This window comes from Python bivittatus, unplaced genomic scaffold (assembly GCF_059951505.1).
Source record: "Python bivittatus isolate LINGU-HERP-01145 unplaced genomic scaffold, Pbiv_v1 ctg000080_np1212, whole genome shotgun sequence".
In the NCBI taxonomy this organism is placed as follows: Eukaryota; Metazoa; Chordata; class Lepidosauria; order Squamata; family Pythonidae; genus Python; species Python bivittatus.
The window spans coordinates 676,134-688,964 of record NW_028277035.1 but is presented as its reverse complement, the minus strand read 5'-3'; the positions used below and the strand labels follow the sequence as shown (position 1 = coordinate 688,964).

General features: G+C 42.2%; 1 protein-coding gene across 1 annotated transcript in view; it reads right to left on the bottom strand.

Moving 5' to 3' along the window:
• Positions 1-1,478: 1,478 nt before the first annotated feature.
• HEATR9 (HEAT repeat containing 9) overlaps positions 1,479-12,831 on the bottom strand; it is a 31,574-nt gene continuing 20,221 nt past the window's right edge. Inside the window, exons 11-16 of the mRNA XM_088133460.1 lie at positions 11,784-11,903; positions 9,274-9,347; positions 6,944-6,995; positions 4,011-4,097; positions 3,820-3,911; positions 1,479-1,563 (exon numbers count right to left, since the gene is read on the bottom strand). Coding sequence (XP_087989586.1) covers positions 1,479-1,563; positions 3,820-3,911; positions 4,011-4,097; positions 6,944-6,995; positions 9,274-9,347; positions 11,784-11,903 — 510 coding nt within the window. The remainder of the gene's footprint in view (positions 1,564-3,819; positions 3,912-4,010; positions 4,098-6,943; positions 6,996-9,273; positions 9,348-11,783; positions 11,904-12,831) is intronic.

The following is a 12,831-nucleotide window of genomic DNA, read 5'->3' as shown; positions in this document are numbered from 1 at the left end:
AGTTTCTTGTGCTAACCAAGTTGTAAGAGAGCCCATGGCATGCTCTCCAAATTCTCAGTACTGTATTCTCAGAACAAGCTTCAAAAGTTTGCCCATTGTAAGCTGGGTACAGTATCTTTAATCCATTCTTGCTGTCAGAAAGTGTTAACATTCATGCCGACTGTCTTCAGGACAAAGGGAGAGTGCCTGGTCATCTCCTCTGCTTTTCTTTTTTAGCTCTATCAAAAAGGTTTCAAGCCCTTTTCATTATGATGATCAATGGATACAGCATCTACCTACACTGCTCCCTAAGATGTAAGCTAGACCCCATCTTCCCATTATTCAATCAGCTACAAAAGCATTGGCTACTATTTGGCACATATTTATTTTACTAAACTTAAGCAGTGTTTTTATTAAACATGATGAAAAATAGGTATTCATGCTGCCCTGCATTGATGCAGGCTTAGCTCCATTTAAACATGTGTTTGCACTTTAAAAAAAAATAAAAAATTCAAGCTTGGATGAGGAAGATTCTTATGCCAGGCTGATCGTTTCAGAACTGCAGCAGCAGTCCGCCCAGCAGCATAGATGTTCCCAGCCAAGCCCTCTACTTGGGATTGCAAAGAAGCCTGACCATTAACAATCTCATGGAAACCACAAAATGTTCTTCTCAATGCACTGCCTTGTTTTCATCCAGGCAAGTCCTCAAGATCATAGGCCCATTTTCTTCTATGGTCCCCCTTTTCCTTTAAAAGAGTAACCATTGGTCTCCTGGAACAGCACCCTCTGCTGGTGATCCGCAGAGTGACAGCAGGCAGGCAGAACAACTCAACATCGCCAGAAAAAAATAATAGTTCTGTTTTTGCTGGGGCAATCAGTGGCCAGAAATAGCACCAACTTACAAGAAATAAAAATATTTAAACACAAAGGTGATGTGTGCCAGTGTGTGTACTAGAAGTTCAGTCTTCCTTCATGCAATCTTTCTTCCTATGCATTGTTATCTATATCAAGTAATATGAAGCTAACCTGAATTTCAGCTTCTCTGAAATTCAAAACTCTTTTGTTCAAAGCAAACCCTTTCTTCTGATTTTCAGTGTAGTGGAACAACATTTGAAAAGGGTTTCTGGTCAAAAACAGAGCTGGTGCACCTTCGGGGCCCTTTCCTAGTTAGATTTCTTTCCCTGCCTGGGCAGCGGTTTCAGAAGAATTGACCCTGGCGATTTGCTTAAGGCGACAGCAGCAAGATGGATGTAACTTGGAATTACATCAACCACATGGCAATGTAGAGCCAACAGTCTGCAGAAAAGCCAGCTGCACAGAGAGAACCTCAAACAGATGGTCTGAACATCTGCCATTAACTGGACCTTCCACCATTGCAAATGCTCCCATGAACCCACCTGGTCAAAGAGAGACCCCACATTTCTTCCGTTCTGCACAGTGGAAACCCAGAGGCAATGTTTTAATCCGCTGCTTGTATCTGCATGCCAAAAAAGATCTTTTCATTGGAGTGTATAAGATTGGAGCATCAACTCTTTCTGAATGTCTGAGTTTTGATCAAGCATCTCCAAGGCTTTGCTAGACTCTCTGGAGAAAAGGAGGCAGAGATTAAAAAGGTAAAAAAAGAAAAGCAGGGAAAACACAAAATAGAAAAGAAGGTTGCAAACAAAACTTCCTTATGAGAGATGGATTTCAGAAGCTTGAAGAATGTCTAATTACATTCGTTGCAGTGTTCATTTGCTGACTTGGTATCTTCATTGGGAAACTTGAGGCTGCTGAACCCTGATTTTTGAAAGTAGGATTTTCCCTTATGACATGATCCCTGAACAACAGATTTTCAACAGGACCTCATCTACTTAAACCTTCAGATCCACTTTATATACTTAGTGCAATGAAACACTGAGTGATTTCATAGATTGCCCTAAACCACAATTAAGCACTCAGCATCTTGCACGGCTTGTTCCCTCCATTCCCTGCCCCCTGACTATCCTTAGAAGACATATTAGAGGTATGTAATCTAACCCTCTGTTCGGTGCAGGGCTGGCACGGTAGTTGCGATTGCAGCATGCCTGACAAAGGCACAGCCAAATAGTTGGATTCAAATGTAGCTCACCAGCATGCTGGCATTAAATTTGCTACCTTGCTGCCCAATCTTATTTAGCCACACTACTGTAATGATGCTGATGAAGGGCACTGCCCTTCCAGTTTCTATATGGGGCAGGTGAACATAAATGATGAATGGATTCTCCTGGTTCAATTTCCTCTCCCACTGAGCATCATCTGTGAGTGGGAACCACAGTCCCTAATCACTCTCCCTTACGTGGGCTAGGGCTGCGACTTGGGGAGACGTTGAGTTTGGAGAGGTGGCTATATCTGAGAATTAGCCCTTGCAGCCCCCTTGCAGCCCTGATACCCGGTTGCCCAATAAAGCAGGAAAGGGTGGCAGCAGACGTGGAGGAGATGGCTCTTTATCTGCCAGGTCACTGACCCCACACATCAAGAGGTAACAGATAAATAACCATCTTTCCCTGTTTCTCCTGCTGCCCTTCCAATCCCAAGTCCTGTCACCAAGCTAGATGACACAGGCAGGGAGCAGTGGCAGGAGAAGCAGACATTTGGCCTGCCCGTGTCGGTCAGGCAGCCCGAAAAACAGGCATGCGGGGGGGGGGGGTAGCCCAGTGAAGCAAGAGTGGGCTGCTTCACTGATCCACTGTGTTTTGAAAGACAGCTAAAGCCAGGCCCCGGCTGCTTTCGCATATGGGTTTGGTGCTTTTCAGAACAGCGGTGGACCCGTGCTTAAAGCAGAGCAATTGCTGACTATGGTGTTGGGGGAATGGCTTCTCCTCGCAGCGCAGCTCCGTGCGGCTCTCACAACTGCTTCACCACTACCACCACAACACATGCTATTTTTGAACACCGGTTTAACTATGGGGTTTAGGGCAGGGCTAGAAGTGATTGCAGGAGATCTGGAAAAGGCAACTTTTTACTTGCCAGGCCTCTGATCAGAGGAGAAGCAGAATGAGCAGGCAGCCAATTCTCTACCCTTCAGATCCCCCATCCCATGCGATCAGAGGCCTGGCAGAAAATGTTGAATAATGTGTATTAATATTGCACATTTAATATTAGTTCTCATTCTCCTGCTTTACTGTGCGGCTACCACTAGGGAACTGTTATTCAGGCTGGTCCAGTGTGAGTGTTATTTCTCACCTGGATAAAAAGTTTAGCAATTAACAAAGCAAAGAACAAACACAGGTTGCCCCTCTTTCACACATACACAGACACAAAAGAGGAAATGAACAATGAGTTTTTGTGAGTTTTGTGAGTTTTTCCATCACAAATCGCTTATATAAAGATTTCTCATCTAAAAGCATGGCACTCAGTGGCATCCTTGTGTTTTTAACCTTCATAAATGCTATAAATCAGAGCTATTTTCTTCCTCCTCATATTAACTGCTTCCAGTCTAGACTGCAAGGAGGGAAGTATGTCATCCACGTCTGCAAGCCAGCAGTTGGCTCAGATGCCTGGTGGGTTTTCTAGGGGAGAACCTAGTTTGGCAGCACCAGACTCTTCCACTGTTAGAACAGCCTTTAATGCTACTTTAAGACTGGATCAGCTAAAGACAACTTTAAACTGCCTCACTTGTGGGCTGGGGATGAGATCAAGGAAATATCATGGAGTCTCCCCATGTAAAAATGGTTACCAGGACATGTTCAGGTACAGGACATGTACCAGGATAAGTCCCAAAGCTCCTTTTTGGTCCTCAAATAACCACCTGCTTATAGTTGGAGATATGACTGTATACCTTTGCTCTAAATTAACAGCTTCTCTTAATGTGCATAATACCTGGCTAGAATCCCTTCTCCTTGTTTCTTATTCATAAGGCTCTTCCTCACATGTATGTTATCCATTCCCAGAGTGGAAAAGGCTCTGATAACCTGTAACGGGAGGGAATGCATCCAAAGTACTGACCAACAAAATGATACAGATAACACGGCCAGCCCTCTTCTATCTCCCTGGAGAGTTTTTCTACTGACCTGTATGCGAACTTCCTCATTGGTGTCCAGTTCTAGCATCTCTAACAAGGTAAAGAACACACTCCTGTGGCGGATACCAAGAACACCCTAGTAAGAGACAAAGTAGGAAGCATCCCTGATTGGCAATTTTGGAAAGTAAGCAATGTAGAAAGTTCCTATCTGCACATGAATATAAAGTGAAGTCTACTTCACATTGACCTTGACTCATAGAATCGTGGAGTTGGAAGGGGCCTCAGAGGTCATCAGGTCCCATCCCAGCCCTGCAGGACTCACTACACCATTCCTGATTGATGACTATCCAGCCTCTGTTTGAAAGCCTCCTGTGAAGAGGAAGAAACCACTCCATGCAGTAACCTCTTCCACTGATTGACAGCTGTTACTTTCAAGAAGTTCTTCCTCATGTCAAATCTGTATCTACATCCTTGAACTTTCATCCCATTAGTTCTAGTCTTACCCTCTGGAGCAAGTGAGAATAAATCTGAACCCTCTACAATCTGGCTATCTTTCAGATATTTGAAGACAGCTATTGTGTCCATTCTCAACCTACTCTTCTGCAAGCTAAACATGTCTAGGTCTTTTAACTGTTCTTTGTAGGACTTGGTTTCCCGTCCTTTCATCATCTTGGTAGCCCTTCTCTGGAATTTCTCCACTTTCTCAGTGTCTTTTTTAAATGGGGTACAGAACTGGACACAATATTCCAAGTGAGGCCTGACCAAGCTTTGTATCATCTCCAAATTTGGTAAACATTCTCTTGACTCCCTCATCTTTATCACTTATAAGAACTTTGAACAGCACCAACCTCAGGACAGAACCCTGTGGCACCCTGTTTGAGATGTCTCTCCTGGTAGATTTGACACCATTTATAACTACCCTTTGAGTACAGTCCTTGAGCCAACTGTGGATCCACCTAACATTTGAGCTGTAAAATCCGTATTTGACTATTTTTTTTAATAAGGATGCTATGAGAGTCTGCCAAAAGAAGCCTTGCTGAAGTCAAGATATACTTTATCCACAGCAGTTCCTCGATCAACCAGGCTAGTAACTCTATCATAAAAGGAGATCAAGTTAATTTGGCATGACTTGTTCATCATAAATCCATGTTGGCTCCTGTTAATTAATGAATTCCTATCTCAGTGCTCACAGACATGCTGTTTGATAATCTGCTCAAGGACCTTGGTGATTTCATGGATTCCTCCTTGTACTTTCTTGGAAACATTATAGAAGTGATTTGTCATTGCTTTCTGAAACTTTTTTTATTTCTAAATCTAACAGCTCTGGTGTTGCCTGATGGCCTCCCATCCAAGTACTAATCAAATTCAACCCTGCTTAGCTTTATGAGTTCAGCCAAGGACAGCTAGGTGCTGCAACCTGCTTGATTCAGTTAGCACATACAAAGCCCTAAATAATTTGAAGCCAGGTTATAACTGGATTCACAACTGCATTAAGGGTGGCATCCTCAAATTGTGGGTTGTGACGTCACTCCTCCACGAGAGCAGGGTCATGGCCAGAACTCACACCTCCCCTGCCTGGAAAGGAACTGAATTAATGAAAAGGCTTTGTTCTATCAGGCTGCAGGTTCTATCATTGTTTTTGTTTGGTATGTAGACTGAAATGTGATTACTGAGGGTGGGCGGTATGCTTATTGCAGAGCCACAATATTTGAGAAGTCCTGCACTATTATTTGTGTTAACCATGATTTGCTAATCAAACCACAATTGGCTGGATTCACTCACTATTCTAAGAACAAGTCATAATTAATAAACTATGGTGGCTAAAAGAAAATATCTATGGTTTAGCTGGCGGCACCTTGCAAAAAGGAGTTGGGAGCAGTTGCCGGTAAGCGCGAAAAACTGCATGCGCCCGAAAAGGGCGCGAAGCAATGGAAAAAAACCCGCCTCCTGCGCACTCCAGCTGGGCTCTGCTCTAGGAAGGAGGCTCTGGCAAACCACTTCCGAAAAACAATTGCCTTGAAAACTGCAAGGACTCGTCCAAGCAGTCACTGCAGGGTCAGCAATGACTAAGCGCAGACCAAAAAAAAAAAATCTGCTTAACCACTGTGTTTAGCACCTGAAAACCTGTTCCATGATTCTTTAACTTCAGAAGCTCAGCAGCCAGGAAAAAGGATGAGGCCTTCTAGATAATAGCACCCTGTCTTATTCCCCCAGAAATCCCAATTCATTCCTCCTCTCTTGGTCATCAGTGCAGATATTTCTGTTACATCTGACTTTGGGACTTATTTTCTTGATGTTGCAGCTTAGCATGTTGCTCTTCCCTCTTGTTTTAACTCTTTGCTTATTAACTGCAGTTTGTGTTATTTGGTATGCTCTGTATTGTGGCTGGCTGCCTTGAGGGCTTGTCATTCAGAGCTTAGGTGTATAATGTTTAAATGAATTATTTAAATACAAGTACTAAGTGCTTGACCTGGGGAAAATGAAACAAGCTAATACCAACCCAAGAGGTCAACTGGGGCCCTAAAAGCTCCCTTGGGTCAACTTTGACTCCTGATGACTATCATCAATTCAACAGGGAAGGCACACGAGGCATGCTCACACCCAATTCAGGGCAAAATAAATCTGCTTTTGATCCTCCAGATTAGTACAGTAGTTTAATCCCAAGGCACGTAACACTGGAGACATCCTGAGGTTTTATGGATTGCATCTAATTAGCCACTCCAAGTGACCAAAAAGCTCCCAATAGCCTTCCCCTTGCAGATTCTCAGCCAACCTCCCACTCTGCTCCAGAAAGTTAAGAGGCCCTCAGGAGTAGGTCTGAAGGAACATCCGCTGCTGGAAGGGAGGACAACATGGAAAATGTCACTGTACAAGCAGAAGCCCATTTGCCTCCTGAATTTCACCCACTACCTGTAAGACCCCTTTTGGAGATTGCCAAACGATAGGATGAGGTTAATGGGCTAGACAGGAACTATGACTTACTAAGGCGATAACTGCCTGCTTCCGGATCGCATCCTCCTCCTCCTTTAGCTGCCTGTGGAAGGGAAAGAAATCTTTAAGTGAAATAGAAGAAGATATTTTCTCCATAGCCTTGGTATTTATTAAAGAGAGCAAAAGGAGTTCCAGCATATCATTCTTTGAAAGAACCCTTTCTAAAGATCCATTCTCACAAAGGGAAGCTCTTTTGCTCTGCATTTCCCAAGTTACCCAGTTGGGTGGCAAATCCCAAAGAATAGCCCAATTCTGAGTGGCCAATGTGCCCAGTGAGCCAAAAGAGTTGACACCAGAAAGCTGAAACAGTGCTGCATATTAATTTCAGAAGCTTTAGTGAGCATGACTGGACATTAAGAAATGTTGACTGATGCTTTTGTTGGATTCAGTATGATGGAGATGAGTTGGGATTGTCCTTGGCCTTGCTTAACTTTGTACCAACATTACAATTCTGCCTCCAACCTAGGGTTGGATAGGGTATAGCTCTGAGTCTTCCTTCTCTGTCCTATCTCTTCTCCATCCTCCTTTTGCGTATGTGTGTCAGGAGAATCCTTCGCTTCCATCTCTTGGCCAGCAGGATTGTTCTACTAGCAGATGCCACTTCACAGATCTCTGGGATTTGTGTCTCACCTTGACCCTCTTCTGCCAGTAGAAAGTTACAAGTACACTCAGTTGCAGAATCTCTACAGTTATGAAACAACTGTTGAAGGGTAACGTTCATTGAAGGTAGTGAAAATTAATTTTTAGTAAACCTGCATAAGAGTGGAGTGTACCTGTGGGATTCCTTACTTATTTGGACCAATAGAAGCTATTATCTGTTCACATTTCCTGTGGTGCTAGTCTCCTGTATCCATGCCTCAGAACTACAGTGCAAACAGACCCAAGGAGGCCAGAGTCTTGTTGCTGGTAGACAGAATCCCACTGGATCTTTTTTGCTTCTTCCTACAGTACAGAGGGAGATCCTGAGGGCTGGATTATAACAAGCATCTTCTGATTTTATCACTTTTACTCCTATGCAGCAAGTCTGTGTTTTTCTCATCCCTTTTTAATTAACTCCATTCACATATATGTGGCAAATACTGATATAGCTGTCTGTACCATATTTTATCAGACTCTCTTAAAAAAATTATTATCTCTATACAAATGAGGATTTCTGTGACCTTCAAAATGTGGTCTCTCATGTATAAAAAGACAAATACAACCGTGATTACTCTGGAATATAATTATGGGAATGAAGCTTACAGTATAAGATTCTCACAGTATTGCTGCCGTAAACAAATATTGTCCCTTAATGGGTTTCTTGTATGGGCTGGGGGAAAAAAATGGAGCACAGTAAGGGGATTCCACAAGGAACCTTCAGGCTGCTTCCAGATCAGTGCTGCACCGGCCCACTCCTTTGTCTCTCTTTGGCAGGTGAATTAATTTATTTCTGGCATAACAGCCGTACTTCCCAAATCACACTAAACTCAACTTCCCTCTTGAGATACTGAAGGCCACAATGGCTGGTTCCACTGGAAGGAGCACTCACGTCCCCTAGGCTTCCAGGTCCTGGGCTCAACACAGTGAGCTGCAGCATCTTCCCAAGATCCTCTACTTTCTTTTCTTTTTAAAGTAATTTTTATTGTAAGAAGATTTTACATAAGTTTAAAAAACTACAGAAACATAAAAAAAGAAGTAGGAAAAGAAAAGAAAAGGGAGAAAGATAACAAAAGAGAAAGAAAAGAAAGATATCTAAAGAAGCGACTTCCAATCTTCTTTGCAGCAGTTACAAACATAATAATTGCCATCTCCAGCCTCCCAAATTACATATCATTGTTCCCTACATATCCCTGTTCCAATAAACAGGTCTTTTTAATCAATAAATTCCAAAATCACCAGTTCATTTTTATCCATTTTCAGCAAAAAGGATAAAACCCATAAAGCGTTTCCAGTTTTTTATAAAAGTAGAAGTACTTTTAAAAGTACTCTTAAATGCAGAAAAGAGTGTAAAAAAAAATCATGTAAAAAAAGGGCAGGACTTTGATCGCACAGTTGTGGCTGCCATCTTGACTTTTCTAAAACCTTCCTCCCCCCCCCCCCCACACACCCTAGCAAATGCCCCTGCCAAGCTCATGTGTCCAAGCTGTACTAAATTATGGAGAAGGATGGGTGGGACATTGTTGGAATACCTTTTTAAAAAATTTGGCACTCTGGTCAGTCGGGGAGAGAGCTCTGATTGGCTCATGTTCTCAGTGTTTCAAGGCTGGCAGCAGCTAAAATGACTGTGGGTCATTTTCAAGACACTTTGGAGAGGCACATCTTTATATCTGTATGCAACTTACTTCTCCAGTATTTCCCAAACTCGCTTTTTCATCTGCAGTTCTTCAATGGCCAAAGCAACTCTCTGTCTGACTATCTGAATGATTGATGAGAGAAACAGGTGAGGGAATTAGATACAAATTAGGGGGCACTGAATGATTTGAGCAAAGTAATCCGGCATGATTAGGTGACTGTATTCTCCAAAGATGGGATGGAGTCTTGAATGATACCAGAATTGCAAACCTTTCAACCTAAATAGAGGGACAACTGTTGAGTTAGGAGAACTTGTTCTTTCTGTGGGCTAGAACCACAACCTCAACCTCAACCCTGTTGAGCAGAGTACAGTGGTGCTCCCGGAAACCCTTTGCCCAGGGAAAAAATACACACCAGCATGAGAGGTTTGCAAACTGCAATGTCCATATCTTGTTCTCCAAAGAAACTCAGCCAGAAAATATATACTATCTGGTTGTTTATTGATAAAAAAAATGCAAAACTTCATAAAATACAAGTTGTATACAAAATATAAGAAAACACACTTCTTCTCATAAATTCAGCATCCAAGACTTATCCACAAACATAAAGTCTCTAGCCAAAAACTCTTAGAGAAGAGGTACACTACTTTGGTTATTAGTTATAACTACATAACCCAAAAAACTACATACCTACATAGTGGCTAACACTAACACAACTACAACTGCAGGGCTGACCATACAATGCTCCAGTTATATTGTCAAACTCCTGACAAACCCAAGGACTACTTCCCATCTAGCTAGCGAGCCCCTTTCATAATGCTCCCCTTGCAGTGAAATTAGGGATGCACTCTGATGAGCTTTTTATGCTGCTGTATGCAAAGACCTCGCTCTGATGCTGGGAAAGGTGGAAGGAAAGAGAAGACGAGGACGACCAGCAGCAAGATAGATGGACTCAGTTATAGTGGCAATGGGTGCACCATTGGGAGACTTGAAAGAACAGGTTAGGGATAGATCATCATAGAGAAAATCTATCTATGTGGTCTCTAAGAGTAAAAAATGACTTGATGGCACATAATCAATAAAAAAAAAATCAATATTATCCATAGATTACAGCACAGCACCTGAGATGTGTCAACTGCATTCTGGGGTAGCTGAGCAGCACTGCAGTATAACATGGACAGAAAAACAAATAAACACTCCCATTCTAGGACAGCTTTCCCATCTCCATATTAGCTAGGATTTCAGCTCCCTGAATTTGAGTACAATAAACAGCTTCTGAAGTTGGGAAATATGAGAGCTGAAATTCTGGTAAATTTGGGGAGGCTGCTATTTTAATTACTTCAGTGAATGGTCCTGGATAAAAAACTATGCCCATTTCTTCTCAAAACACACAGCTATAAAGGCCTCACGATTAAGATACAACATGAACTTTGCAAAGGTCTGTTAGAACAGAAATGAGAGCAGCAGCTGGATAGCAGCAGGATGTGCCTAAAATTTGACCTGCAGCAGAATATGAAACAGGGTGCCAGTTTCTACCCGTGCCAATCTTCCTCCCAGACACATTTGTCCTTCTGTTCTCAACAGACTCAACAGAAAATATGCATAGGATCGCCTTCCATGAAAGTTCCCCAGCCTGTGGGCAATACCAATCTGGGAATTTTTGCTATGCCACATTCATGGCTTGTCATCTCTTTTCTTCCTGTAAAATTGTTGTGCTTTTCTCCATATCAGCTGCACATCAATAATCCTCCTCCTCCTCCTCCTCCTCCTCCTCCTCCTCCTCCTCCTCCTCCTCCTCCTCCTCCTCCTCCTCTTTCGTGCTTAGATGTCGCTCACCATCTTCCATGCAGGCCAGGTCCCCTGATTTTAATCTCCATCTGACTCTGAGCATAGATCAGTTTTGCCCAACTCAAACAACTCATTTAACATGCTAAATCTTAAGCTATCTGTGTGAGTGGTTTTCAGCATGACCCAGGTATATTATTACCAAACCAACAGAGCATCTTGGTTTGAGGGCATGGACCTGAACCCTCTGGGGAACCTTCTTCACGTCTGGCTTAGCACAAAGAGCTCTACCTGTAAGGCTAGATGATCAGCAACAATCACCCAGTGGAACCTCAGACAGACTTGCCCTTCCCTTGACTGATGAAGTTTGTCTACTGTACAGAATAAATGTAGTAGAAAGAAAAGTATTGAGGAATAGACAGCTTCAACCATATTCTTCTTTAAGTATGGGAAAGACAGAAGAGGGCCTCTGATCACAACTGGGTCCTAAGAAAAAAATTAATGGAACTCAGTAATGAACCATCACAATTTGATGATATAGTGGTTACAAAGTTAGACTAGGACCAGAGAGATCCAGGCCAAAGTCTACCTTCAGGCATGGAAATAATTTGGGTGAGCTTGGGCTGGATACTCTCTCAGTCCACCCCACCCACTGGGTGGTGGTTGTGGGGAAAACTGAAGGAGACAATATATGTGCACCTCCTTGAGCTCCTAGAGGAAAGCCAAGATATAAATCAAATGAATAAGTAAATAGGTGCAAATGTCTTCACTCTTACCAGAAAAGGCTCATCAGATAACTTCTTGAGCAGCACATTAAAAACATCCTCCTCTAGTCCTTCCTGTTGGATTACTTCAAGCCCTATGGTAGTCAACAATTTTGTGGCATCAGCACGATGCTGGATGGAAAGAGACAGTGGGAATGTGAACTACTTAGCTAGTAATGGGATTTGGATTTCAGCACATGCTTCTTCAACTTGGCCCTTATTAAACTATTTTGCATCAAGTGGAATGGCTGTTCCCTATTATCCACAATCACTATTTCTTAAAGTTCATGCACCAAACATATGAAAAAAATACACACACATGAGAAGTCCAGAAGGAATATATATAGTGGTCTTTATATATGCACCATGGTCTGTATTTGGGTTCAGCACCACACAGATCTTTCCTACAAATATTAACCCACTAAGTCCAGACTTATTATTAAGTAAGTCTGCAGAAAGACTTTGGTCTTTTTCCACTTTCATGTTAGTCTCTTGCAGAAAAATCAATGGGTAGAACACTGTATTATTTAATAAATTGTCTATAGATGAAGTGGATTCTAGTTTTGAAAACTTATGCTGGATAACTGTTAGTCTTTAAAGTACTACAAGATCTTTATTTTTATTGTTCTAGCTGCAACTTTCCCTAGTGTCTAAAACAAAACTTGGACTGAGCACAGATTCCTGACAGTGATAAAATCAGACTCCATGCAGTTCTTGAGGCCTCTCCTATCCTGTCCAGTTCTGCAACTCATCCACCAAGTTTTTCATTGTTAACTATACAATATTGTTTTTGAGGATAGTGATTTTAATGCTTACAACACCACCTTAATCATTATGTGGACAAAAGATGGGATACTGAATGAATGAATGAATGAATGAATGAATGAATGAATGAATGAATGAATGAATGAATGATCAACAGAGGTAAATTCAGTTAGAATCTATATATCAAAGCCTGATAGTTAATCAGCTATCTTAAACAGCCAAACCTAGAGGGTGTGCAGTAGGAGAAAGATTTATAGACCAGCACATCAGTAGGAAATACTGCCAAGAATAAAGT